This window comes from Chiroxiphia lanceolata, chromosome 22 (genome assembly GCF_009829145.1).
Source record: "Chiroxiphia lanceolata isolate bChiLan1 chromosome 22, bChiLan1.pri, whole genome shotgun sequence".
In the NCBI taxonomy this organism is placed as follows: Eukaryota; Metazoa; Chordata; class Aves; order Passeriformes; family Pipridae; genus Chiroxiphia; species Chiroxiphia lanceolata.
In genome coordinates this window covers 48,484-75,850 of record NC_045658.1, presented here as the reverse complement: position 1 = coordinate 75,850, position 27,367 = coordinate 48,484, and the positions used below count along the sequence as shown (strand labels likewise).

Genomic DNA, 27,367 nt, shown 5'->3' with positions numbered 1-27,367 from the left:
TTCTACACATGAGAAATGTAGAATGGAGAACAAACCAGCCTTAATCAAGTAAAGGGACAAACTGGACTATTCCCCAGGACAGCTGGTGGGATTTGTAGGCAATAAACTCTCCCTGATTGAGGCACAGGGAGCTGTGGCTGTGACTCAGGTTCCAGTATCATCTGTGGCACTTCATATCAAACAAACTCAAATAAATCTGGCCTAAGCATATACACACACGTGCATTTCAAAAGGTCAGCAGTGCACCCTGGTAATCAGGTGATAAACTGGAACTACTGTTTTTATGGCATCTGTGCCAATTGGCTTCTCAAATTCTCCACTTTAGGCTTTGCACGTACTGCACATGCAGGTAGCTGGAAGCCAACCAGAATTGATTAGATTAGTTCACAAGTAGTTTGTTTTCCTCCTCTAAGCAGCAGTTATTATAATTCAGTCTTACTTTGAAGTTGGTGTTTTGAATCTCCCTGCAAACTCCATGCACAAGACAACCACCCACACGATTGAGAAGCCTCTCAAAGAAAGGGAAGGACCCTTTATTCAGTCCTTGTCAGCTTCTTCTGAGTTGCTGCAAGTTCAAAACCCATTTCCTCAACAACAGAGAGCACTGGATCCACATCACAGTGGATGTGTGTGGAAAACCACAGAAAATGGGCATTCTAACTATGTTCAGAGCAAAAAAAACCATTCATAACAAGAACGTTCAATGTTTTAACACCTATCAATGCTTCTTCACCTCCCTTATTGCATTGCCTTCCCATACCACACCCACAGCCTGTTATGTCTACCGTCCTTTAAGGATTGTTACCAACATCTGCCTGTGTTAGTCATCTGCAATGAAGACAAAAATAACAATCCATAGTCCTCAGATGTTCATTGAATCAAGGGTGAGCTCACCTCTATCTCCTGACTTCAGGATCATCCTTTCAGCTCCTTAGAGATGAAGGGCCTTCAAAAATGCAGCATTAGTGCCAACAGGGCCGAGCCACTGATCATGCCAAGCAATTAAAGCAGATACTTAATAAATAAACAGTAAATACTGCATCGGCAGCAGCTGAATACAAACAAACACAAGTACCATAAAGGAACAGATCAATAATTCATAAAGCTTTGTCCCATGGCTTGCATATTTTCAGGTCAGAAGGAAAAAGCTGATCTCAGCTTTTTACCAATGTTTCTCACACACCAGTGTGTTTTTACAAAGACACACCTTTGCTGCCTTGCTCTACTTAAGTCTTTAAGTCTGTTTTTCCTCAGATAAAAGTCAATCCTCTTGTCCATGTAGATTACTGTGTAAGGTATTGATGTTGGGGCATTAGACTGATATTTGTTCCTCATCTTTTCTTTCAGCTGATCAAAGAACTGTTATCTGTGGTTTCTGTGTTCCACTTGAATCCAGGTGGTATCCCCAGTTTTCGCTCCTGCTGACCCAGAGCCACTTTTGTAAAAGCACATGGAGCCCTTATGCAACATAAGCTGTGAGCAAGCAAAAGCTAAATTTCACCTTTAACAAACTCAGCAGCCATGAAGGAAAACTTGTCTAAATCTAGGGAACCCATCCTGAAGCAGAGAGAATGAGGGAAACACACAAAGGCAGAAAGAACAACTGTAGGTGTATTGATTTTGAGCAAACAACATCAAAACAGGTACTGTTATTTCAGAAGATCTGTCCTAAGTTATTAACTAAGCTTAGGATCTGTCGCTGTACTCATACTGTTATAGGACTTCGGGCACTGGAGCATTTGGATGTTTGGAGCAGATCTTCTTGTCATGGAAAGCACTGGGATAAATCAAACTCTTATTTTTTTTTTAGTATTAGAAAGTAGGCATTACTTTATTTCAGGGTGCATAGGGGATAGCTCCACCTACATGCACACAACTTTGAAAACTTTTACTTATTTATACATTTTTAGCAAAGAAATTAATGTTAACTGGTTCTCAATTACATAATTCTCCTCATTAACTAGTATTTGGTCTTCTATTGGTTATATATTTCTCATTTCTCATGCCAATTAGTCCACACTTTCAGTCTTTTTATTATCTTTTCCCAGATGGGGAGTTTCCAGCACATGATAAATTGTTTTTGTTAGTCTCTTCTTTATCTTCTGGTTACTTGGAGGGCCATAAATTTTGGATTCCAGGTGTCCAGTTTTCAGCTCCTCAGGCTTTGTTCACTGAAGCTTAGCAGGTTTAGTTTAGCATAACTTAAAGTTTTGGTGATTTTTCCAATCTCACTCTAACAACACGAGCTGTGAAAAAAACCCCTAAGCTATGTGCTGGCTAAAGTTGGAAATTACACTGCTTATGAGTAATCAAAACAGTTAATTAAGAAGTTAATTAAAACCATTAATTAGAAAAATTAATTAGGAAAGTTATATAATTTCCAACACTCTGAGGCATTTCATGGACTGACCAGGAAACAGGAAAGATGCCAAGGTAGTGGTAGCTGGTCATGGTGACCAAGAAAGTTCGCTGCAATCATATCTTCCCTCACTCAGTCCTCTTCTCACATCCGTGGTTCTGTCGGGCGGTTGCTCATGGAGAGTGTGTGATAACCATTATCCAATCAATACCAGAGCACAGCACACAGGGTGTGTGGCACAGGGTGACACAGCACAGGGTGCCAGGTGACAGTGCCCATGTCCTGTGTGGCACCGGCAGCAGCCTTGTGCCCTCCTCACCCTGCACAGCACAACGTGAGGCTGGATCAGGAGAGATCTTCCCCAGCAAGTGAACACTGCCCAAATGCTTCACCTCTTTTATCTTACATTAGCTTTTACAGCAGAACATTATGGAGCAGTCCCCGTCTCGCTCTCTCAGTGAGAAAAAATAAAGTCACAATAATTCCTTCTGGTCAAAGCTTCCTCTGGAAATTGTGCTCCTTGGAGAATGTTTTTTGCATTCTCCAAGGTATGGTGAAAGGGCTTTTAAATAAGTAAAAATCAGGTTTATCATGTTCAGTGTGCCACTAAAACCTGTAGAAAGCACATATGAATCAAAACCACTGCAATAATAGTCAAAAAGTTTGTCAGTTCTCTGCTCTGTAGAGTGAAACCATCAAAGACACAAAACATTAATGAGCAGAGAGTGACCTTGCCTTGTGTTTAATACTTCCATGAGCTCTTTATGGATAGAGAAACTGACAGTCCCCCCCTACAGCCACTCAGAAACAGATGCCTATCAGAAATACTGATTTTACTCCCCTGTCTGCACAAACAGCACTTCAGCTGCAAACAAACACCTATGATAAATCTCTTGCAAAGCAAACAAGAGCAAGGAGAACTCATAGACGTACCTGGGTAATGACAGCTGGATTTTCTTCCAAGATGGGGTCTTTCAGCAAAATCTCAGTGAAAGATTCTGTGCCCTCACCTCCTAAGCCACCAGCAAAGGCTGTCATGGCAGGTAGGACAGCGTCGGGCAGGTCCAGCCATTTCACAAAGCCCTCAATAAATTCTGTCCTGAAGGAACTGTAAAAGCAACAGGAGCAGCTAAGGCTTCACAACTGGGTATTTCAAGGCTCTACAACTGGGTATTTTTGGAAGCTTTGAGCAGTCGCTGGTTTCAAACTTTGGTCTGCTACTGTTCACACAAAAATCAAAGCATCAGAAGGAGTCAGCAGAAGGTGAATTGCTAAACAAACAAGGAAACAATCTGAATGGGGCCAGGCCTTACTTCAGTACATGCTTTGATGTTAAAGGATGTGATGTGTGCTGAATTATAAAAGTCTTACAGATGTAAGAGAGAAAAGATCTTCCACTCCCCAAACTTTAGAAGACTCCCCACAGAGTCTGATACCAGCTCTGTTTGAGCTGCCACCCAAAATCCACCTCCCCTGCCCGCTCCTTGCTCCCTCATGCAGTACCTTTGCTCGTTTTCAGGGAACAGCCAGGCAAGAGATACACCACAAAGTGCTGCATAGGCAAATCTTCCCAGCTCTCCCAGCTGCTGACCCAGGAGCACACATGGCTCCTTCTCCCCTGCCTGCTCAGCCTCCTTATGCTGTTTTGAAATCCAACCTTTCCACTTCTCTTCTGCAGCCATTTTCACCTGCAAGGTCAAAGAGGAAACAGCTGTAGAAAAAAATCAAACAACAAACACTTGGAAACCAGAGAGCAAAAAGACAAATTGCCTTTGTTTTTTTCACTGTCACACTTGCTGTCAGTATTAAATCAAGTTTGTCCAGGTCCATCTTGTATATTCCCTCCCCCCCCCCCCAACACACTGCTGTGACCAAAGAAGACAAGAGGACACTTTCCATTCACCAGTTCTCAAAACTTTCGCACAAAATGAGCTGACAATACTTCACACAGCAAAAGGAGAAGTTCCCTTCAAGATGCAAAGAGACTGGGCTCCATTCGGGCATACAATTCACACATTTAGTGCAAAAATAACATGAAAGTAAAAGCTCTGCATCTGGTGCAGGGACCAGTACAGCTGCCTGGGAAATAATTTGCCTCTCATCTCAGCCCAAATTGTTCCTCTGTTTGTTTTGCTGACGGCATTAGGAAAGCTGAGTTCAGCTGCAGCCCCTGAGAAGGACTTTAATGTGTCCCATGGACATTGCTGTGCTTTGCTTGTAACATTCTCTCCTCTATTCAACCTGTCACTGCTTTTCCCCTAAAAATAAGGTCCCTGCACCACAAGGACCTTGAGCTGGGCCAAAATATTATTGTTTTAGAGTGTAGATGTGCACATTTACAACCGAAGGGCTTCCAGTGTTCCTCTAATGGTACCAGCAGCTGAGATGACTTACCTCAGACAAAGGTGACAACAGCTCATTTCACAACTCAACCTGGGTAACAACCTGCTCCAAAGATCACTTCCATCACTTGAAATTTTTACTGATTTCAATTGGTTTCTAAGGGGACCATATCACCTATTTCATTATATACTTCACATTTAAATGCTTCCTTTCTTCCACATCCTGACTAAATAGGAATGAGGAGGCTACGATACTATAGCCTACTCTCAGAGGATGCAGACACCATTTATGGATAGATTTAGAGTCCTAAAAGTCAGAAATGTAACAGGAGCAGCTCTTTTTAAAGAGATTTTATTATCTGCGTGCCATCTGTCATGGTCCTCCAGGAAAGGTGTCTGTCCTGCACTCCAGCTCAGAAATTTATTGGAGGCGATTTGTATTTCTCAAGGCTTGCACAGTTTAACTGCTGCTGTGTAAATGCAAGAAAAACTCATCACTGAAGGGTCGATGGTTATTGTATCTCACACCTCTTTCCCTGGGAGAGCTCAGCCCAACACACACTCCTGGTGCTGCCTCTGGCTCCAGCACATGGGGCTAGGGCATTTCCATGTGTTTCCATGAAAACATCACATTCTAGCACAAAATTCACAGGAATAAACTAACTGCTATTTCCAAATCAACCAGAGAAAGGAAGGGCCAGGTTATACTTCCCTGGGGAAAGCAGGGGTCTAGGATCAATCCCGGCCTGCCACACCCACTCCAGTACCAACCACACCACACACCAGTGTGGACACTCACTGAACCCCAGCTGTGAACATACCTTCAGCTTTCCAGGACTTGCTTATCCCAAGCCTGTTCTATTACCACAGGAGCTCCAAACGCTCCTCTATTGGACCCCGGAAATTCATCTCCCACTAGACTCTGATCTTCCTAAAACATCCAAACTTTCAGACCAATTTTCCCAGGAATAATTCAGTGCTAAAATCCCAGTAATTTTAAAACTACTTGGCATGTCTGCTCACCTCTGGACACGTTATGGGAAAGAGCATTGAAAATAAAATTCTCTTCCCTAAGACATTTATTGACTTCTTAACTCAGGCTCATACAAGAAATGAAGCAGCTAAAAAGGATCCATGAGCAGTACAACTGTTTAACCTAATTTCCCAATAATAACATAAAACATGGAGCAGTAATGGCAACAGTGGCTTCTGACATGTAACAAATAAATCAGTAATGAGCATCTAAAATACCCAGAGAAAGCTTCTGGAAGACATTGCTCTGAAGATGCTCAGATCAGTACCCTCAATGTGTTTCTCTCAACACAGGTATCTATTTCCTCATAATTATCTAGGAAAAAAATGGGCTTGGATTTTCAGACATGCAGTGTAAAAAGAAGGCTAACATGCGATTTACTAATGAAAATGTGGGCCAAGAAGTTTTGCCACTAGTCCAAGATAAGGCAATTGAGAGGTAGAAACATATCCCAAAAGTTATTTACGGCTCATGGCACTGGAATTCACATCCCTGCCTCGAACAATGGAATTTAGCAATCAACAGCATTGCCATAATCTGAACTGTCACTTGAAAGAGAATTTTGTTATCACTTCCAGCATTCACTTTTCACACAAAACCCTTTGTCTTCTTGAGAAAAAAACATATTTTATACAGCAGCTCACACAATCCTGTTTGGAAAGCAGAAAGATAATTCTTTTGGGGATCTAAAGCTGTACAATACATGTGTTTTCTACTGCTGGAAGAAGAAACAGAGAGATGGTGGTATTGTCTTCGTCCTACACTACGACAACAGTGACCAAAGCGCTGGCATGATCACCTCCAACACCCTCAAAAGTTAATGAGGCATCTCATTAACTTCAGAGAGGTAGTTGTAGATAATTATTCAGACAGGGCTGTCCAAAAAGTCCTGTATGAGGTATGCTGGGGGACAGCACAGCCCAACTGTGGTTACACATCGCACACAATGCTGTGACTGTGGAAACATTTCGGCAGATGAGGTTTTTTGGGGACTAGCACAGGGCTCCAGAGCTGACACAGTGGGAGCACCATGGCCTCTGCTTTTAATCCATAGATCTGAGATATGAACACGGAATACAGTTAATTCAGTCCTGTCTCAATGCAATGACACGAATGCGATATGGATGGCCACAAAGATCAGGGGTAGAGATGATGGGGGACTTGGAAAAGCCAAAAGCTTAAGTAGTTGCAGAACTAAGCGTGTTTAATTCGGTTAATCCAGAGGTTTGCACAGCAGCGACGGAGAAGCAATGTCCTCACACCGAAGTGGGCAAAGCTGCAGAGAGAGAACAGCAGAGGAACGAGTGTGAGGGAACCACCTCAGCTGGGAAAGGTGTGAGGGCAGACACATCCACAGCTGCCAGTCCTTGTGTCTGAAACCTCTGTTGAGAGAACGCGGGCACATTTTTAGTTTAGAAAGCAAGTAGCACTTCAGGCCACGGCTGAGGAGGGGAAAGCAACGCGCAGAGTAGGGCGGCCTCAGGGGAAGGTCCCGCCCGCTCCCCCCCCCGCTCCCCCCCCCCAGCCCGCGGCGCTGTCCCGGCTGTACCCGGCCCCTCTTCACCTCCTCGGCCCGGCCCCGATCTGCCGCCGGCCCGAGAACCGAGCACCGAGAACCCGCAACCGCGTTCCGGCCGCTGCCTCCGCCCGCCCCTTCCTGCCCGGCCCGGCCTGGCCCGCCCTTCCCGCCGCTTCTGCGCCATCGGCGTAAAGGGGTGCGTAGTGTAGAGGGAACTGCGCTGGGATGAGGGGATGGAGGGGGCCGAGGGGATGCAGGGGGATGAAGGGTGCAGGGGGGCGAGGGGATACAGGGGGATGAAGGGTGCAGGGGGCCGAGGGGATGCAGGGGGATGAAGGGTGCAGGGGGCCGAGGGGATGCAGGGGGATGAAGGGTGCAGGGGGCCGAGGGGATGCAGGGGGATGAAGGGTGCAGGGGGCCGAGGGGATGGACAGGGATGAGGGGATGAAGTGGGCCGAGGGGATGGAGGGGGATGAGGACATAGAGGGGGCTGAGGTGATGGTGAGGGACTGGGGTGTGGCAGGGGCTGAGGGGATGCTGCCTGGGCCCATTTCTCACTATGATTCTTTCAGGCTAGATTATGTTACCTACTTACTATCTGAAATTTGGAGCCAGCTAGGTAAGGTTAAGGAGGGCAAGGGAACTTGGAGTTGAACCTTCCTTGACAAAAAGACCACCATGACTTAAACCTGAGTACAAGCAAATCGTTTACGTTTTGGAATAGGAGTATAATTCCATTGGCCTTTTCTCCATAAACATTGCAGTTGAACTGCTGAAGAAAGGCTTGGAAGGTGTTGATCCCTAACTGTGTGGATCCACAGGAATTCTTTCAGAGGGCCAGCCTCTCCCTGGAAATCACAGGGCATCCATGCTGCCTTCCCACTGCTGTACACTGCCTTGAGGGAAGCCCTTTCCTGTTTGACTTTTCTTTGGGCTCTGTAGAAATTAGTGTAATAAAACTGAACACACCCTTTCAGAAGGGCAGAGTGAAACATAAGAAACAGATTTTACTGATCATGTTCATTCTCTGGTTTCATTTCTTCACACCCACATGCTGCTGACACACATAGGCTGGCGGGATCCTTTGTGAGTGATACAGAGGACAAGGGACACTGCTGATAAAATATTCATTATGTTTTTTGACTGATGGTGGCAAACTGATCCTGGATGTGATGTTTAAACCCTTCTGGAGTTGGTGTTGTTTGATATCTTGCTTGGCCTCCTCCCCTCTTAGGCAAAATTCCCCCTTTTTAAAATTATTTTATTTTTAATTTATATTATTTAATAGTTCTAGTGCAGTTTGTCATCTTGAGGACAGTCTGGGCTGAAAGACTTGCCCACGGTTTCTGAAATTATTTTCAGTGTAGCTAAATATCTGATCCAGTCTTTATACTTGGAATAATATGGTATGTGGGTTTAAAACTACCTGCCTTTTCCCAATGGAAAAGCTTTTTTCTGGTTGGTTACTAGCAAATGTCATATGTACTCTGCAATAAGCCTGTTGCTGTCCAAATAGATGAGAAAACCCAAAAGATTTATTTCCCCCGGAGGTTCGTGTTCTTAGGCAGAAAACAAACTTGTGTTTTCCAAGACTTTAGGAGGACAAGAGGTCCTACCCGCTTAGTCTAATCTGTTTTATCTGCTGTGAGACACTATGTATATTTATATACCGAGCAACTGCAGGACATCAGTTTCCATTCTTATCAAACACAAATATTTACCTGATCCAAGGTCTGCTGAGATCCATGGCACTTTAAAAAATGCAGCTTAACTAGAGAAATCTCCTATTTTTTTCCCAGTTTAATTTTAGTTGGGTTTCAGGGTATTTTCTTAGCAACTAAACATTTTTTTAAATTAAAGCAACAAACTGACACATTATTGCTTTGCTTTACTCACCACCTCAGCTGTGCAGACTCCCTAATACACTTTCTCAGCTGCAATTCCTGTCAATGAGGAAAATGGGAATTGTTTTGACATTAATTGTCAGTGAGGAATCGAAACACAGAAATCAATTAGCAATTAATATTATTTAAATTTAATGGAGACAAACCATATAAAAACATCACATGTGGTATGACACAGCAATTGATGGATTTCTGTTTATCTCTGTGAGCATCTCCAAGGGCAGCGTGGTATTTCATGTAAGAGGGGGCAAGAAGAGAGGTGGTGCAGGGATCCAGATAAAGGAATTCAGGTGAGAGGAACTATTTCTGTGGGGAATTGGGAGGATTGCAAGGTTTTTTGCCCTTTGCAAGCCACAGATCAAGGTTAGGAGTGTTGGTTTTGCCTCTTCCTCTCACAATTTTGGGTATAACTTCAGATGGCATCAACTTTTCCCAGTCCCTTTCCCATCCCTGCCAGCAACCCTTGGGCAGTGATAGGGATTAAAGTGGTAATCTGGGTTAAAGCTACTCTCTTCCAAAAACCCACTCCCTGATTTAGCAGCCTTATTTCCCCACTTTGTCCCGAGAAAAGGTGTACTTGTGTTCAGAGAGCAGGAAAACACAACCATAGGCTGTTCCAGGACTTTACCTCCCGGGTGTTCCAGATAACATCCTGCCAGGCTAATCAGGAGAGGACACGAACAAGAACAAAGTGGCAAAAGCAAACCAACAGGATTTTTAGCCTGGGATAAAAATCCTGTTGAAAACACATAAATATCAACATATAAATAGTTGAGTTTTGTTTCCAGTAATGAGATTTAACAAGACTGTGCCTTGGCATTGAGCCAGCCTAGCGAGCTGCTGAATTTATTCTGTGAATGATTGTCTTTAAGTCCATAATTCACTGGCATGCCCAACCTGCAGCTCTGCAGGCAGGGCCAGTCCGTTACCTCCGGGACACACTCGTTAATTAATTGTTTCAGGCAACAGTAACGACATGGGTCTCCTTGTCACAGGAGGTGGGCGAGTCCCTCTTGCACCTCCAGTGGAATTTAGGAGTGCAGCAAAGCACCATGGACATGACCAACCCCAGAGTAAGCAGGAGACAAATCACCCATTTGACCCTTCCCAAGTACATAAAGGGGAGGATGAGGATGGCGAGGATCACGCCGAGCAGCAGGAGCAGTACAAGTCTCTGCACAGCCAGGCTGGTGTCTGCTGGAACATTCTCCTCTATGTTTAAAATGTCTTGGCTGCTCTGAGTCCAGCTCTTGCTGTCCAGCCCCATGGCAGGGATGTGCACCTCTGGGTCTGACTCGAGGTTTTCCAAGTGCTCCAAGATGTCTTCTTTATTCTGGAGTGTGCGGATGAGCCCTTCTGACACAAAAGTGGGTTTTCTGCACAGAGGGCAGGTGATGATCCAGGTATTCTCCACTTTCCTGAGAATAAGCTTGAGGCAGACAGCACAGAAGGCGTGCTGGCAGTCCAGGAGCTTTGGGACTCTGTAGATGTTGTACTTGTTGAAGCAGATCAGGCAATCCAAGTCCACAGATGTGGTTGAACACTGGTGGTTCATTTCCAATGTGCAAGTTTTGGGACAGTCTGTGTTCGTTAGCACAACAAGAGGCTTTGAGTGTGGACAGTCTCTTTCCAAAATTGCTGGTTTGAAGGCAGCATGACTGTCTAGCTCTGTGCCTGAAGGCCTCTCCATTTCTTTAATACACTCTTCAGTGAATCCCAGTCTCTTCCCTTGATTTGTATTCTGTGTAAGGGGTCCTGCCCTGCTCATTTCTGCAGCACCTCCTGCCGCGGGCGCAGGACCGTCCTCCTCAGCCTGCAGTACTCGCAGAGCCAGCCATCCGTCTTCCTTGTTTGGCTTGTCAGTGGATTTCTCCATGGAGATACACCTCCCTGCAGCTTGTCTTCCCCTGGCTAAAGGATTTCGCTTGTCTCTGGCTCCTTTTATGTGTTGCTGTATTCCTGCTGTATGCAGGATTGATTAGTGACAGCCTTAAGTGAGTCGTGCTCTTACAATAAGATGTTTTTATGAGATGGGGACCTGAGTTAATGATTAACTTCCCAGCCAAGACAGTTTACAATGACTGATAACATCACTGGGCAATTCCTGTCCGGAAGCAGACTCCATGGCATAGCTGTGACAGCCAGGCACTACCGTTATTATTAAATTAGAAATTAGAACTTTCTTTGTTGAAAGCATTTTCATTGGTCTCTAAACAGTGCTTTGCTGGACAGTTACAGATTTAGGGGAATTATCTACTACTGATGTTGGTATGCTGAATGCAGTGCTTTGATTAGAGCATAAGTATCACCAATTTTGAGTGCTCTGGATAGGAAATCTGCTCTTGGTTTAGCAATACTGACTACCCTACAGCACCAAGAGAAGAATGAGATTCAGATTATTAATGTGAGTGATGAATGTCCAATAATTATCAAGACATTATAATGTCTCTTATCCTAGTTGGTTTCAGTCATCAGAGGGCTTCCAGTGCAAACTGAAGCATGACCGAGGCCCGCAGAGGATCTCAGAGATCCATGAGAGAGATCTAGAAATTAAAAGCAAGGTTAGTGTCTTGGTGGGACCATCTTCTTTCTTGTGGCGTTCACAGGACAACCTCATGCACTCAGGAGTGCCCTTCCTGAGTGGTTTTGTGAATATTCATCTTGTCTGACGAATTTTTTTCTTGTATGAAAAAAATGCCTGAACAAAATCCCTCCGTCTCTAATTTCTTTCTGCCTTTTTATTTGAGGGGTAAAATCCAAGTGTTTTCTCGGCAAGAATCCTGTGGCAGAATGGAGCAAAGGAAATAAGGAAGGAAAGGAAGGATCTCTAATCCCAAAAAGATGGACTAGGTCAGTCTTACCAGTAGAAGACATGGAGTACCACTCTAGTAGCCTCAAGTGCACCTGAATGCTCAAACTGTCTGTGCCCCCATGTCCCAGCCCCTCTCTCCCACAGAGGAGCAACAGAAAGAAATTAAACAACTGCAGTTGAGGAGGGCAAGGAGTTCAGGACGGCTCTAATCTCCTGAACTTGCTGGTGGGGGGATGAGGTGAGAAGCGCTTGTTCTTATTAGCTGAGAAGTAGAAGCTTTGTCGTAAGCAAACTTCGTCAAAGTGCCTGAGCACTCCTGCTTGTGTTTCTGCTGACATGGCCTGTAGTGGTGCTTGATGGACTTTTGGGTGACCCCGGATTTTAGGAGCCTGGAGATCTTTCAGCTGCAGAAGTGGGACTCAAAGTGCAGTAACATCTGCAAGAGGGCTGGTGAACTGCAAGACTCATGTTTAAAAATAGGATAATTTTCTATTGCATTTCACATTCCGTGCTGTTAAAAAGATCTGGGAAAGTGGAAGACAGACCTGCCATTATTACAGTGCTTTAGAAGCTTCAAATTTACTCTGTCAGTTCCCATGTCCAAAGAGGAAAATGTCTTAAAATTTCCTGATTCTTAATTATTAAAACAATATGAAACCATCTTGCAGAGGTTGGAAGCTCGAACAGACAGCAAGAAGGACACCTATGCTCCTAAATTAGAAATTTTAAAACTAGGTGGGATGAATCCATGCTCCATGTCTGTTTGCTCTGTGTCCTATTAATGGGTGGGGGTGACTTGTCTGTGCCTTTTGTCTGATGTGCTGAAAAAATAGTTTCTTGTTGTCCTGCACTGGCAAAGTTTTCAGCCAAGCCCTGATTCTGGCTCCGCTTTGTCTCCACTGTCACGAGTGATGCTCCCTGGCTGGCATGTGCCTTGTGCTTATCTGAATTGCCCACAACCCTTTAATGCTCCTCAGGCTAATTACTGCCTCATTAATCATTTGCAGTCAGTTTATGTACTCATCCTGTTTTCCTGCTTTCAGTGTGTTTGCATAAGAAAATGTGTTTCTATGAAATGCTTTGTACAGAATTGTTTATGGCAGGAAATAGATATAAAAGAGCAGTTGTGTCATTCCTGAGTAAAATCCTCACATGCCCGTAGGCCAAACATCCCAGAAGGTACTGGTGATAACTGCTGTGAGCTTCTACCTGTGCTGAGTTGTGGGTCAGGTTGTTGTGACTCTGGAGAAAAGGGACTTAAAAATAATATACAACTTTAAAATCATCATGATGTGAAGCCTCTTCTTGTATCCCCAGGACTGTTTTCTTAGTGTTTATCACAAAGCCATTTGGATGTGCCTTCTGAGCTTGGAATTAGACAGAAATTCATAGAATCACAGAATCCCAGGACAGTTTGGATTTGAAGGGACCTTAAAGCTCATCCCGTTCCACCCCGTGCCTTGGGCAGGGACACCTTCCAGTAGCCCAGGTTGCTCCAAGCCCCAACCAACCTGGCCTTGGACACTTCCAGGGATGGGGCAGCCACAGCTTCTCTGGGAATTCCATCCCCCTCACCGCCCTCACAGTGAAGAATTTGATCCTAATATCCAATCTAAACCTACTCTCTGTCAATCTGAAGCCATTCCCCCTTGTCCTGTCATTCCAGGCCCTTGTAAACAGCCTCTCTCGATCTTTCTTGTCAGCTCCTTCAGGTCCTGGAAGGCCACAATTAAGTAACCCCGGAGCCTACTCTTCTCCAGGCTGAACAATCCCAATTCTCCCAGTTTTTCTCATGAGAGAAGTGCTCCTCTGACCACCTTGGTGGGCTCCTCTAGACTTGGGGAATATCAGGCCCCTTCTGTTGCGATACTGGCAGAGAAAAGCAGGGCAAGGAAGACTAGAATCGTGGGGCAGAGCCTTGATGGGTGCTGGTGGTGGGTGACTTCTTAAACCAGTTGCTGTGGGACGAGTGGAAGAGCTGTGGTGTCAAGGATGGCAGGGAATCCTCCCCAAGAGCCCTACTCTGGACAAGTCACCAGTGTTCTTGCTGTGCCCTTTCTCCGGCCCCCTCTGAGGAGTTTCCCTCAGCGCCTGAGGAAACAAGACGTGAAGGTTCAGTTTATGAGCTTTATCATATCTAATTAATAGTTGCAGTCTTAGCTCTCCCGACCTGCTGCTGCTCTCAGCCGTGTTCTCCTGGTGCCACCTCGTGGGTAATCCATCCTCTCACCCCCTTAATCTCCTCTTACTTCGCTTCGGAGCGGTGATTTGAGGTTGAACAGACACAGTCCGGAGCGGTTCGTCCTGGCTTATAACGGGGGCAGAAGGCGCCCACCCGTGTGGTCACGGCGGGACGTCTCGGTGAGGGGCGGGAGCTCTGCTGGGCAGCAGGGAGAGGCATTAGTGCAATTAGCAGTAGAAGCTAATTAGCTGGAATCTGGCAGCCTTGGGCACAGTGTTAGTGATCTGCGGTGCTGCTTCTCGCAGCCCTCCCCGGCCTTTCCCCGCGGATGCACTGCTCCCGAGGCTCGGCTGCACCCTCCTTCCCTTCGCAATTCCCACCCTGTGATTCTCAGCTCCAGTTTCCCTCCAGGGCCCCCTTCTCTGCTCTTCCTCCTTCTGCAGGAATCCCCCGGGATGGGCGGTCACGTGCCCTGTTCCGCGTGCCGTGGTCACGCGACTCTCCCGATGTCGCCACCTCGTAACCTCCCCTGGTGCCGCGGTCACGTGACGCTCCCGGTGTCGCGGTCACGTGACGCTCCCGGTGTCGCGGTCACGTCCCCGCTCCCGGTGTCGCGGTCACGTCCCCGCTCCCGGTGTCGCGGTCACGTCCCCGCTCCCGGTGTCGCGGTCACGTCCCCGCTCCCGGTGTCGCGGTCACGTCCCCGCTCCCGGCGCCCCGTCTGGGATGTCCCGCAAACAGGCGGCCAAGGCCCGGCCCGCCGGGGCCAGGAAGGGCCGACGGCCCCGCAACCCCCCCGCCGGATCGGCCCCGGGCCCTGCACCGGGCGGCGGCGGCGGCCTCGCCGGGCAGCTCCGGGCCCTCGGCCTCAAGCTGCGGGAGGTGCCGGGCGATGGGTGAGCGCCGCGACAGGTCTCCCCGGCACCCCCGGGGCCGGCGATTCCCCGGGGCTCCAGCCCCCGGAGGCAGAGGGCTTCCTCCTCCCCAGTTGTGGGGAGTCTGTGTTCTCGGGGGCCGAGGGCTTTCACCTCCCGGGTGGAGGGAACCGTGTGACCCCCGGGGGCTGGGGCTTCGTCCTCCCAGGGGTGGGGAGTCTGCGTCCTCCCGGGCGCTGAGGGCCTTCTTCGCCTGATTTGCGGCGGGGATGGGGGGGGGCAGTGCTCTGCAGGGTTGAGAACTTCCCCACTGAACCCTACAAGGATCAGGGGGCTCTGCTCTGCTCCACGTTTCTGTAGAGCCTGAGGGCCCTACCAGTCCCAGCCCTGTTCCCCAGGAGAGCTAAGGGCTCCACGGACCAGCTGTGCAGAGCATAGGACGGTCCATAAGTGATTGGGTGAAAGGAGCATCAGATGTTTCTGCTGAGAAATGGCTCAGCAGGTCGTTGCATTTGTTGCCCTTTGTTGCATTATGTCACTTGTCCCAGTGTCAGTTTAAGACAGTTTGGCCCACCCACCCACCTAGCACTTTTACCACCTCTGATGACATGATCACTCATCTTATATTCTTACCAGCCATTGCAGTAACAGAAGCCGTTCAAGTACAGAGAATAGGTACTGTTTCATATTCATATCCTTGATAAACAAACTGAGCATAGCTCTCTTTTCCCTTTAAAACCATATTCCTTTTGCACCGGGTGTTTGTTTAATGCTGTGCCTCAGACATGCCAACTTGTGGTTTCTCTTTTGACAGCAACTGCTTGTTTCGGGCCCTGGGCGACCAGCTTGAGGGGCACTCCAGGAACCACCTTAGGCATCGGCAGGAAACAGTGAATTACATGGTGAAGCAGAGGGAGGACTTTGAGCCATTTGTAGAGGATGATGTGCCCTTTGAGAAACACGGTATGGGCTCCACAGGGCACGCATGGGAGGGCTTATTGTGTAGTGGGATTCCATCTCCTTGGAGCACCTTCTTACTCACCAGTTCCTCATCCCAGAACTATGTCAGGGCTCCTCTCTGGTTTTTACAAATTCTTTGCATTTCTGTCTCTGTCAATGCTGTAGAAAGATGAGCTGTTAAACTTACATTAAATTTGTCTTGGAAATTGTTTAAATTTAGGAGAAACTTGGAGAAGGAATGAGAGGCAAAAAAAGGAAGGGGTAAAAAAAATTTAGTGTTTGCAAAAGGAACTTCAGAAAAATTGTCTAGTTCTCCTTGAATGCTCATGGGTATTTGGCTGTTTTGGTAAGTGACTGATTTCTTTGGGTTTCATTCTCCTTGGCACTTAATGTTTCATACTGGGAATCCAGGGGAAGATCCAAAGCAGAGGTGAATACAGCCTTTGTCCCACCAGCTTTGAGGATGTGCCAGGTACTATGCAAGTGATGCATGGAAGTGGTTTGGTCACTTAGCACATGGCACTCTTCCTTCTGAGCTAACAGAGACAGGGGCCTTGCTTAGTCTAAGGGTGTGCTGCTTTTTTTTAGAGATTTCTGTGGTCATTTAAGTGCATTAACTTCTGTTGCTGCCAAAGTCTTGCCTGAACACTCACTGTTTCACAGGTGGGATTTCCTTTCCAGAATTTATTGTGCTCGTGTTGAAATTTCACTACTTGTTATCCCTCCAGTGCTTTTGGAAGTGTCAGAAACTAGGTTTCTAACTCTTCTAAATGTTTTTTTCCTTTAGTTACCAATTTGGCCAAGCCTGGGACCTTTGCTGGCAACGATGCTATTGTGGCCTTTGCAAGGAACAATCAAATCAATGTGGTTATTCATCAGCTCTATGCTCCACTGTGGCAGGTGAGAAAAAACATTTCTACATTTTGGCCTTATTTTTCGCTGATGAATATAAACAGTGTGAAAACTTCCCGATCTGTCAAAACCGAGCAGTAGCTGATTTAGAGCTGCAGCTTTTACTTACGGTCCAGCATATTCATAGAACCACAGAAGGCTTTGGGTTGGAAGGGACCTTAAACCCCCTGCCATGGGCAAAGACACCTTCCACTAGCCCAGGTTGCTCCAAGCCCTGTCCATCTGGGCCTTGGACACTTGCAGGGATGGGGCAGCCACAGCTTCTCTGGGCAACCTGTGCCAGGGCCTCACCACCCTCACAGGGAGGAATTCTTTCCCAGTATCCCACCTAACCCTGCCCTCTGGCAGTTTGAAGCCATTCTCCCTTGTCCTGACACTTCAGGCCTTGTCCAAAGTCTCTCCATCTTATTTGTTGGCTCCTTCAGGTACTGGGAGGCCACAATTAGGTCACCCTGGAGTCTTTTCTTCTCCAGGCTGAACAATTCCAGCTCTCTCAGCCTTTCCTCATGGGAGAGCTGCTCCATCCTTCTGATTATCTTGGTGGGCTCCTCTGGACTTGCTCCGGAGTGGAGAGAGCTTCTCTAATGAGAGCTAAATTGGCTAATTTTCAGAATAATCTTTCAAGAGCTTTGGGATTTGTTAGATACCTATTCAAACACTGACAGAGGAAAAGAAAGCTTACTGAATTCCAACATGTTGAATAACCTAATAGGATAAAAAGCAGGAGTTAACAGAACCAAGTGTTGAGTTGGAATCTAAAGGTAAGTGTGAAATAGATGAATGGAGAATTATTGTTGGGAAACCTGAAGTTATGAGTGCAGCACAAACCACAGACAGGGTTGAAAGGTGACTTGGTGCATGGTCTGGGAGTGGAGATAAGGCGATTCGTAGACGTAAAAGGGTTGAGAAACTCTGTAGCCCTAAAGCAAAGCAGTTCTTGTCCTTTGCTTACTGACGTCTGCTCCAGGAGAGCTGTCAGGCCTGTGAACTCAGGCTGACACGTCAAGCCAAGGAGGTTTGCAAGTGCAGTGGGATTTTCTGCATTCCTGGCAGGAGCTGGAATGCTGGGTAGCTCTTAGCTGACAGTTTGATGATCAGGGTAGGAATTATTCTTGCTGTCAGTGCAGATAATATCAGAGCAGGAGTTTTCTGTGGAAACTGCTGTACTTGGTGCTGACAAAGCAAAGGGACATTTGATTGTTAACAGTGTTCCTGAGTAGAGTTAATACATTTTTATGGATTGGCTTTCTTTTAAAACCAGAACACAGCCACTTGGAATCCTGTTAAAAAAGCATCTTGTCCCAGCTGCAGATCAAAACTTATTCTGGGTAACTGTTTCCACTGTGGTCATCACTTGAATGGACTCTCTTTCCTCATGTTTCAGGGGAAAATGATACTGTACATTCCCTAGGAGCATTGCTGAAGTTGGATGTGGGAAGATGGTCGTAAAACTGATAGCTGCTGTGGAAAGTTTAGGAAATAGTTCTGAGCTTTCCACAGAAATATTTTCATCCCACGTTCTGTTTGTTATACAACTGACCAACGTTAAGTATCTGGCTTTCAAACTTTCTCCTTGAGGCAGAAGCTCTGTTGTTACTGGAGGCACAGCTGAATTTTTAGGTCAACTCTTCCTGTTTATAAAACTTCGGTAGTGACGTACTCACTTCCTGCCCAAGAAAATTAATACTTGGACAAATCTGATGCTGAGGTTGATTCCAAATCCTCATTTGCAGTTTATTTCTTTTGTGTAGATCCGGGGCACAGACAAGAGCAATGTGAGGGAGCTGCACATTGCTTATCGTTACGGGGAGCACTATGACAGCGTGAGGAGGATCAACGATGACTCAGAAGCTCCGGCATATCTTCAGATGGAGGTTGGTTGTCACAGAATTGCCTGAGCCAGCTGTGGGTGATAAATAAAACTGATGAATGTTGGCAGTTGATTTCCTTTCTCACTTGTCTTGGGATTGAGGGGAAGAGTGTAGTCCCTGTGTCATGCTGGGTTAGCAAAGCCCTGAGGTCGTTGTAGCTCCTGCCACCAGCTCTCCTGAGAAAGGCTGTGAAGGATTCCAACTTTTGGCCTGGAAATCAATCCCAAACCTAATGCTGTGGTGTGGGCTGTCTGGAAGCAACCACATCTAAATTACATATTCATGCACCTCAAGTGGGAAAACAAAAGGAAGGGAAGAAGGAGCTGGAAATGCAACATCTGGATGCAGTTGTCCTCTTCATATGTCGCTTTTTGATCTTGTGCTGTGCTTGAGGGTCTCTGCACACAGGTATATGATTGTATCGTATTAAAATTAGCCCATTTATAAGCTTGTTTATTGGCATTCATGGTGGTGCAGTACATGAGAGTAGTGCAGGAGAGAGGGGAAACCTCCAGTGATGATGGAAGTTACGATATTTCCAAAATGCTTTGACACACAATGTTTCTGAGAAAAGTGTTCAATAATAATTACATTTATTAGATATTTTTTTTGATTGCATGCTGTGTTATCTGCTGGGCTTTGCTTTTCTTCAGATGCTTTGCAAAAACAATGCAAATAAGACAGAGGAAGTGAAGCCACAGAAGGGTGACTCTGAGGATGAGACTGAAGTGGAAATGGAAAGTGCTGTACAAAAAGTGTGCAATGCAACAGGGTGTTCAGTAAGTACAGAGGAGCCTTTTTGTGCTTAATGTTCAAATGTCCTTGATACATGAAAGTAGTCCTGGGAAAAATTCTAAAAAATGCTCACCTTGAACAATTTCAGTACCACAGCCCTAAACTAGGATGGATTTCATCCTAGAGTCAACCCTTAAATGCAGATGAAATACCTAATCTGTGTGGATACCTAATAATTCTGGAAAGCTTGTCTTGCAATCTGTCAGAAAATTCACTTGGAAACAAATCCCGTAAGATTTGAAATAATTTGAGGATGTTGAATATCCCACATAACTGGATAATCTGTGACTCTTGGCTGTTGTTACTGTGCAAATGCTTAGAACAGAAAGGGCCAAGAGTGAAACAATTACGCTGAAAGAGCATATTCCTTTTTCTTGATATCTTCAGGAATTTAAGGGTTCCCCCCTTAGCTTTTTCAGAAATGAAGCATTAATTGAACAATCATAAAAGCAGGAGCCCCTCTCTGTGGTGCAGGTGGTTGTTAAGTGAATGTGTGTCAGAGATTTGAACTCTTTCAGTGTTCTCCTTCTCTTGTGGACAGGACATGGATTTAGTAAGCCACGTCCTGGAAGCGGAGGATTACAACATAGAATCTGCAATATTTGCGATCTTACAAGTGAAGGAAGGAGAAGGAACAAGTGAGTTCTCAGGGTTTGTCACCTGGGGCTTCAGGTGAACGTGATGTCCATGTTCCCTGGGGACAGCAGCAGGACAGATGGGGTTTGCTGTTGTGTGCTCCCACTTCAGCCTTCTGTGCTCAGGAAGGTTGTTAGTGAGGGAAGCCTCAATCCGGCTTCCAAAAAATCCCACTGCTCCAGAAATTCAGGAAGAAGGAGTTGGCTGACAGCGCGACAGCTCCTGGGTAGAGTGTCTGAGGAAAACCTGTTGTTGGTAGGTACCGAGGAGCAGCAGAAACCCCAGAGCAGGGATCAGAAATCCTGCAGCAAAACACTGTGGGAGGAGAATGGAAGCGGTTCAAGAATCTTTGGAAATCAGAGCTTGCATCAAAGTGAAACAGGAAACAACAAAGGACAGGCTGGATCCAGTGGAGAGAACCAAGCCAGCAGGAAACCACAGGTGTGTGTGAGGGGGGTTTGATGTGAGCACCCTTTAAGAATTAGGGGATGGCTTACTCAGCAACTCCTTTCTTCCAATCAAAAAGAGTTTCTGCTCACTGCATTTTATCATTGCTGCAGCTGTGACTTCTCTGATAACAAACATTTCCTAGTGACTTGTGGCACTCTTCCCAAAACAACCTGAAATAAAGTCCTCATAAATAGTTAGGAATGTTCTCTGGCTGCTACCTTGATATCTGCTCGTCTCCTTTCCAGTGTGTTAGCAAAAGAAGTGTGGTTTGAACTTTGTGTTTTCACCCTTCCCTTTCAGGTAGCTAAAAAACAGAAGAAGGAACAGCAGAGGCTGGAGAAGAAGAAGCGGCAGGAGGAGAGGCACCGGCAGAAGGTCTTGGCCATGAAGAACAACTGTGCAGACAACAGGACAGAGACAGACCCCACCAACCACATCACCTTGGTGAAGACCATGGCAGCCCTAAACATATGACTGAGCGTGTGCTCAGTACTCTGGGGAGAAAAGCAAATAAAATGGATGAAGACAAAACTCCCCCTGAGCAAATTTCCAGGCACCCTTTGTTACCCTAAAATCGGTTTCTGCGAAGGTTTTCAAGGACAAGAGAAATTCCTGTTCCTTTGGTTGCGGGGTGGACAGTTACTCAGTGATTCTGCGTCAACCTGTGTGTGAGAAGAGTTGGTTGAACTTAAAAAGTAGAGACTTGGGTTTATAATTTTGGAGTTAGGTGAAGGTGAGAACCTTTTTTTCACATAGCAGTGTCACGTTTGCTTTGACATCTCTTGGTGTGCCTGGATTTTTTTTTTTTACTTGCTTATGCTTGGAGAAGCTTTATTTTACCTTTCTGTCTCAGGGAAAGCTTAACAAATCTCAACTCAGGAACAACTTTGGTGGGTTTTTTTCTATTTAAATTTAAATGAAGTGAATGAAGTCTCAGAATCCTTTCCAAAGCAAAGTGTGTCAGCCAGGACTGTCTCAAACATGACATTCCTCTTTTCTTTGCCAGGCAGGAATGCAGTGACAAGTTTTAATCTCACTAGAACTGTTGGCCCTCGTTCAGAAGCGATTAATACGTAAAGGGAGAATGGGATTGCTGCATCCATGCTTGCTGAAGTTTGGGACCAGCTCCTTTGCTACCTGAGACCTGTAGAGAGACATAAACCCACCCAAAATAATAATACCAGTGGAGTCATGAGGCTGCAGAGCCAACTCATCTGATCTGGTGATGGTTGATAAGGCTGTAAAATGTGACAGGAGCAGGCAGGAGATTTCTGGTGAGTGTTGTTACTTGGACATCTGGAATCTCATCCCCTTTGTCATATTTTGGAGCTTTTGGGCTACTCCAGAGCTTTAGTCCAAGCCAGGAACTTGATAGGTGTTAGTCTCCAAATTACATTAGTGTAGCTAAAGGAACAAGAGTCCTGGGAACAAGCTTCCAAGCAGCAGTACTCCCTGGGAAACCTGCCTGTTTCACTTCATAAATCAACCTTTTTCCAGGGTAGAATTTTTCCATCTTAAATTCCATTTTGGTGAGGTCACCAAGTAGGATGTACAGCTTGACTCCAGTGATAATTTCCACTGTAGGACTGAGGATTTGGACCAAGGTGAAAGGACTGTGGGATTCAGCTCTGGATTTATGGCTCCCAGTGTTTCAGCGTTACTCAGGTTTTTGGATTTGTGACAAGCACTAAGCTTGAAGAAAGCACACATGCACTTACACAACAGCAGGAGGCACCTCATCAGCCAGGGCAGAGGTGAAGGGGAGTTTTTGAAAGTAAGGAACGTTGCTTTTGAAAAAAAAAAAATCTATGTGTGCTTTGAAGTTTATAAATCAGCATGAAAATATAAATGCCTTTTTTTACTGAACTGCCAAGAGCTGGTACTTCGTGTGCTCTGCTGCTGTTAGTTGAAGAATAAAAAGAAGGCTCTCCTGTAAGAATTCCTGGTTTAGGAATTCCTTTTCTCCAAGACAATAAATTTTACAGTAGTGGAAAGAGAGGCAACTCACAGCTTAGTGGGGAGGAAGTGCAAATCACTTCAGTGTGTGATCAGTTGTGACAGTGGGTGTAGCAAGGCAGTTCAGGTACATGTATCACCTGTGTCCTGCCCAGCTGTATTTTGGTTTGAAATGCAGATGGGTTCTGCAGGTTTGAAAAAATAAGAAAGAATTTGCAGTTGTACACTTGGAATAAGAGGTTTGATCTTGATGAATTGTTTTTTTGTCCTCCTGAGCTAGAGCTGATAAAAGGATCATTGTTTCTTGGAGCCTGAGAGCTGTGAAGGGAGTTGTCCTGAAGGCTGAGCTTCTGTAGGTGTGGAGGGAACTCAAACCTCACCCCATTGTGTCCAGGATGAAAGGGCAGTTCTGCACCAGCAGCACAAAAAGCAGAGAGAGAGGCTGGTGAGCAACTCATGGCCACCAATACCTGGGACCAAATCTGGAGCTGAAAATGCTTTCGTTTCCAAGTGTAATATGATTAAAATAAACTCTTAGTGTGCTGGGCTCTTAAATCATGATAGAGCAGTCAAATTCCCTTTTCTGCCAAATTCCCTATTTCTGCCAGGATAGCTTTGTGCCTGGACAACCATTGTGTATCAAAAGATGTTAAAACTTATTTTATCTGTTTTAAATTTTCCTGTTGAAGTTTCCACCTTCCCAATCTGTTATTTTTTTTTTTTCTAGGGAATCTTTAATGCAACATTCCTCATGGAACTCACTTTTATGTAGAGAATTTGCTTTGAGAACAGGTCATGGCTTTTCCTTGCAGGAGGAAGGGGAGGCAAGAAACAAGAGCAGAGGCACATCATGATTCATAGCTCGTGTTTACTTGTTGGTGGAGCTTCGTAATCCATGGTCCAAGAATGGACAGTAAGCACTGGATATTCCCTTGAGATCTGAGGAGGATGACTCTTTGTTATTAGCTGCTGGCTGACATCTCTGAGGGTGTTTTGGCTGCTGCTGGATCAGCAGTGGGGTCACCATCAGGCTCTCAAGGGCGACTGCACAGCAGGATGATGTAGCACAGCCACTTTCCCTGCATCCTATCTACCTACATAATCTTCCCTTGGCTTATTTTTCCCAAATCCTGCAGATCAGGAGTTCAGTTGAACTGGAAGTTTTAAGCATTTAGCCAGGTTTTGGATGACCTCCATAAGTGTTTCTATGTATGGGAGGGTTTTCTGCCTGTGCTGCTCCATGTCTCCCATCCTTTTTTCCTTCTTGGGAGCTTCCTGTTGGTTATCTCACAGCTTTGCCATGACATTCGTGGTATCCACATCTGCACAGCTTCAGGAACTGCAGAACAGGAGGGAAACTGTGCATGAAAAGCATTCCAACTCCAGTGTTGGATACAAGAGAGATGATTTGTGCTGGTGTTGAGCTGTGGGGGCTTTCCTTGGTGCTGCCTGGTTGCAGGAACCAGCCTTAGAGGGCAGCATTGGCTCTGTCCCAGCTCTTCTCTCAAAATCCTTTAGTGGCTATAGGAAATGAGTAGAAATGAGTGGTTTGGAGTTATAAAGATACCACATGTACTGTGGGAATGTGAGGGTGGGGTGGGGGTGTTGCTTGTGATGAAACGCTGGAGTCAGGCAGGAGCCTCCTGGTGCTGAGGTGAAACTCAAAGAAATTACCCTTAAAACTCCGTTATTTTAAGCAGAACACATCTCCAGAGGCAGCCTTAAAGCTAGAGGTACCTCCATCAAGGCTTGGGGCTGTGAGACAGCCAGCCCTGGCTTGTTAGAGATAATTAGGGCTTATTTGGGATCATGTGCAGTTCTGGTGAGGGATGAGGTAGCTGCAGGGAGTGGCAACCTGAGGAGACCTGTCTGGACTTGCTGGAGATGGGGTGCAAGAAAAGGTCACACTAAACCCCTGAGACCCCACCACTGAACTCCCCCATTCCTGCAGTGATGTTAATTGCTTAAATGGTCGTTAGGAACAGGATGGGGCTGGATTGAGGCCAAGCTCTCAGAGGGAAGCTGGGGTTGGAGCCTGGTTTAGGGTGCAGCAGCCACTCACTCTTTCTGTGGTCTTTTTTTTTTTTTCTCCGTAGCTCTTAAGATTTACTAGTTGGTTGCTAAAATGTCACTTCTGGTCAATTTTTTAAGAAAAAGATGCAAAACGTTGTGCAGGCATAAATACTGACTTCAGAAAAACAATTCCGAGGCTCCATGCTGCTTCCTAGCCTTCCACCATTGATTCCCAAAACACAACCCTGGAGATGCTTTACAAATTTCCTTTGAAAATGTATCTTTATTTGCAGGGTTTCTATTTTTATGAGTTGTTTAATCATGGGGAGCAGGTTTTCCGTGTGCACTGACTCCAGGGAAAGGTGCTGGACACCTTTTTGGTGCTGCAGGGCTCTGCCGTGTCCTGCCTGGCTGCAGGGAACGCAGAACCCCCACCATTTCCATGGACTCTGTCGGGTTTTGACCCTGGTGTGTTTAGCAGGAGGGTGCTCGGCCCTTGCACTTAAAGTTGGGATAATTCTTGTAAGAATTGTGGTAGGTCCCAGCTGCCCTCTGGAAACACTCAGCTGCCTTCTTGTCGCATGCACAGGTCGCTGTTTGGCACTGGTTCCTGGTTCCTGGAAGAAAATTTGGGGGGCATGGAGGCAGGCAAAGGGTGGGAGAGTCACTGGGTGTTTTTTGGACCATCCCTACTGCATACGCAGCCCCCTGGGTTAAATTTGGGGTGTCTCAGGTACTCTCACCTCTGGTGTGTGGAGCTACCTAGCCCTGGAGGGACCCTTTAATTCACTTTATCCCTGGGGTGTGTGCGGATAGTTGCTTGGATCATAGGGATATGCTTTGTTTTGGTCTGTGAAATAATGTGTTGGCTTTGGGGAAATCGAGGTGGCTGTGCCAGGTCCCTGTCCAGGATGGGAAGGTCACCTCAGACCCTCAGTATTTGGCCTCTAGGGAAGGACAAGGCCCCTCCTTAGGGAGGTGTCCAAGCTCTAAACTTCACCATAATCCAGCAAATATTTATTTGCCCTGTTCCTGGCACTTTCCCTGTATTTCCACCTCCTTTGCTCTGAGTGGTTGCCAGGCCAGGATGGTCTAAAGGACACCTTGGAATACAAGCATGGATGGTATGTGCCTTCCCACTTGGAGCTTTGCCCCTGTACCGGCTCTTACCGCAGGTTATTTGACTTCCCTGGAGGAAGTATTTGTAGGTGACCACTTTGGGACTGCAGTGTGAGGGAGCCAACTTCTTATAGCAGCAATTGTGGGCATGGCAGCACCTGAGAGCACAGAAGCCGTGGTCAAGTCAGGATGGGGGACAGTTGGGACAACCCTACATTGGTTGAACTTCAACGACGCGCATCGTTCCCATTGGCTACTGCTGCTAAAATACTTTTAGAGAGGTTTTAAAGACGAGCAACAATTTTCTCATTGCTCTCTGCTCCCAGAAGCAGGGCAAGATTCCCCTCGCTGTACCCAGGGAGGTGGGGAGGGCTGGGACACCTGCTCTGCCTTTACCAGGTCCCAGCTTACCTGTCGGTGGCATCCAGGGGCTTTTTGGATCCCCCAAGCCGCCGTAACCATTGTAAGACAGCAGAGATTTCCCGGTCTTGTGCTTAATCATCACTCCAAACTGGAGCACGTTGCAGCTGGCGAGGGCCAGTCCTACAACTGGAGAAGTTGTTTAGGAGCACTGGAAAAAGCAACCTCCCATCCTACCCTTCCACAGCAAAAATGAGCATTTTCACCCTTCCCATCTCCATGGACAGAACCTGTGAGCACCAGACTTTCCTGGAGGATGGGAGCTGGCAGGGGGTTACTCACAGAAGAGGAAAAGTGAGAAGAGCTTCATGTCTGGTAGTGGCAGCTCCAGGGTTTGGTGAACCTGACGTGCTGCCGGTCACAGCTTTTATAGTCACTGTGTACCTTTGGCAAGGCCCCTCCTTTGGAGGGCAAATATTGACAATCTTCACCATATTGCTCTTGCTGTGTGTGCAAGTCCCTTGGCACTGCTGGAGGTCCCAGCCGTGGGGTGCCTTATACTGCTGGAGCCCTTGGCAGGGGAGGGTTTGGTGGACTGGTATGAGTAGGGTAGACTGGGGTCAGCTCCATGCATGGCTCTGGGTATCTCAGCATCTCGGTGCCTCCCTGAGCAAAATGGGAGAACCTGAGGGAGAATAGGAACCACTTAGTGGAAGATGTCCCTGCCCATGGCAGGGGGTGGAATGAGATGAGCTTTAAAGTCCCTTCCAATTCAAACCATTCTGTGATCCCATGATTCACTTTCTTCCTGGATGCCTATATTAGTTTTTTGATGTCTTGGCTAGAAAACACCATTCTATGTCTTAGTGTTTCCATCCTGACTTGACTGGGCAGGGAAAAAAGGCAGCCAGTGCAAAGTATCCTCCACTTCTGACTTACCAGAGTGGGTGAGATGCAACACTGGGAGCAAAGGAAGATCCTGTGGTCCTCCAGAATGGCTGTGGCTGGAGATAGGGCTGAGCTGAGGCCACATACGGTGGGGGTTTTTGGTAGTGTGGACTTCTGAGGTTCCAAATGCCCCTTGCACATGGGGATGCTCTGTCCCTCTCCCTGCCCAGTGTATGCTGGGCACTGTGTTTTGCTCTCAAAAAGATGAGCCCATGGCATGAGGTGTCTAGCTCACCTTTGTTTAGAAGCAAAAGAAGGCAAGTGGCAGCATAAGGGAAAAAAATGCAAGTTTAAGGGAAGGGGGAAAAGAGAGGCTGGTTG

At 46.4% G+C, this 27,367-nt stretch overlaps 4 protein-coding genes across 7 annotated transcripts in view; 2 read left to right on the top strand and 2 right to left on the bottom strand.

Annotated features, from left to right (window-relative positions):
- The window catches only part of TMCO4 (transmembrane and coiled-coil domains 4), a 43,884-nt gene extending 33,771 nt beyond the window's left edge, over nt 1-10,113 (bottom strand). The window contains exons 1-3 of the mRNA XM_032708691.1: nt 9,150-10,113; nt 3,863-4,047; nt 3,293-3,467 (exon numbers count right to left, since the gene is read on the bottom strand). Coding sequence (XP_032564582.1) covers nt 3,293-3,467; nt 3,863-4,041 — 354 coding nt within the window. The 5' untranslated portion in view covers nt 4,042-4,047; nt 9,150-10,113. The remainder of the gene's footprint in view (nt 1-3,292; nt 3,468-3,862; nt 4,048-9,149) is intronic.
- OTUD3 (OTU deubiquitinase 3) lies at nt 7,333-22,516 on the top strand. 4 transcript variants are annotated; one of them, XM_032708699.1, is made up of 10 exons: nt 7,333-7,449; nt 11,616-11,718; nt 11,905-12,207; nt 15,841-15,989; nt 16,774-16,886; nt 18,650-18,772; nt 19,423-19,548; nt 20,106-20,202; nt 20,460-20,641; nt 20,951-22,516. In XM_032708699.1, the coding sequence occupies exons 3-10, from the start codon at nt 12,203-12,205 to the stop codon at nt 21,122-21,124; spliced, it is 969 nt and encodes a 322-aa protein (XP_032564590.1). In that variant the 5' UTR covers nt 7,333-7,449; nt 11,616-11,718; nt 11,905-12,202; the 3' UTR covers nt 21,125-22,516. The 4 variants fall into 4 exon arrangements, with proteins under 4 accessions (XP_032564590.1, XP_032564589.1, XP_032564588.1 ...); XM_032708698.1 differs by lacking the exon at nt 7,333-7,449 and adding an exon at nt 8,665-9,447; XM_032708697.1 differs by lacking the exons at nt 7,333-7,449; nt 11,616-11,718; nt 11,905-12,207 and adding an exon at nt 14,851-15,047 and having other exon boundaries at nt 20,951-21,383; nt 21,661-22,516.
- The window catches only part of UBXN10 (UBX domain protein 10), a 22,285-nt gene continuing 16,760 nt past the window's right edge, over nt 21,843-27,367 (top strand). Inside the window, exon 1 of the mRNA XM_032708707.1 lies at nt 21,843-21,924. The gene's annotated coding sequence lies outside the window, so the exon portion shown is untranslated. The remainder of the gene's footprint in view (nt 21,925-27,367) is intronic.
- Nucleotides 25,091-26,294, bottom strand: LOC116797330 (group IIE secretory phospholipase A2-like; the record flags this gene model as incomplete). The annotated part of the gene is given in 4 exon segments (XM_032708724.1): nt 25,091-25,236; nt 25,790-25,896; nt 26,150-26,189; nt 26,192-26,294. Coding segments are annotated over 4 exon segments (393 nt in total), but the record flags the coding sequence as incomplete, so codon positions are not given.

Bases quoted from the DNA above. Each gene is read 5' to 3' on its own strand.
- OTUD3 (XM_032708697.1), top strand. From the start codon at position 14,878: ATGTCCCGCAAACAGGCGGCCAAGGCCCGGCCCGCCGGGGCCAGGAAG. The intron at 15,048-15,840 runs GTGAGCGCCGCG...CTCTTTTGACAG, and splicing joins CGGGAGGTGCCGGGCGATGG to CAACTGCTTGTTTCGGGCCC. The intron at 20,203-20,459 runs GTGAGTTCTCAG...TGTTGTTGGTAG, and splicing joins GAAGGAAGGAGAAGGAACAA to GTACCGAGGAGCAGCAGAAA.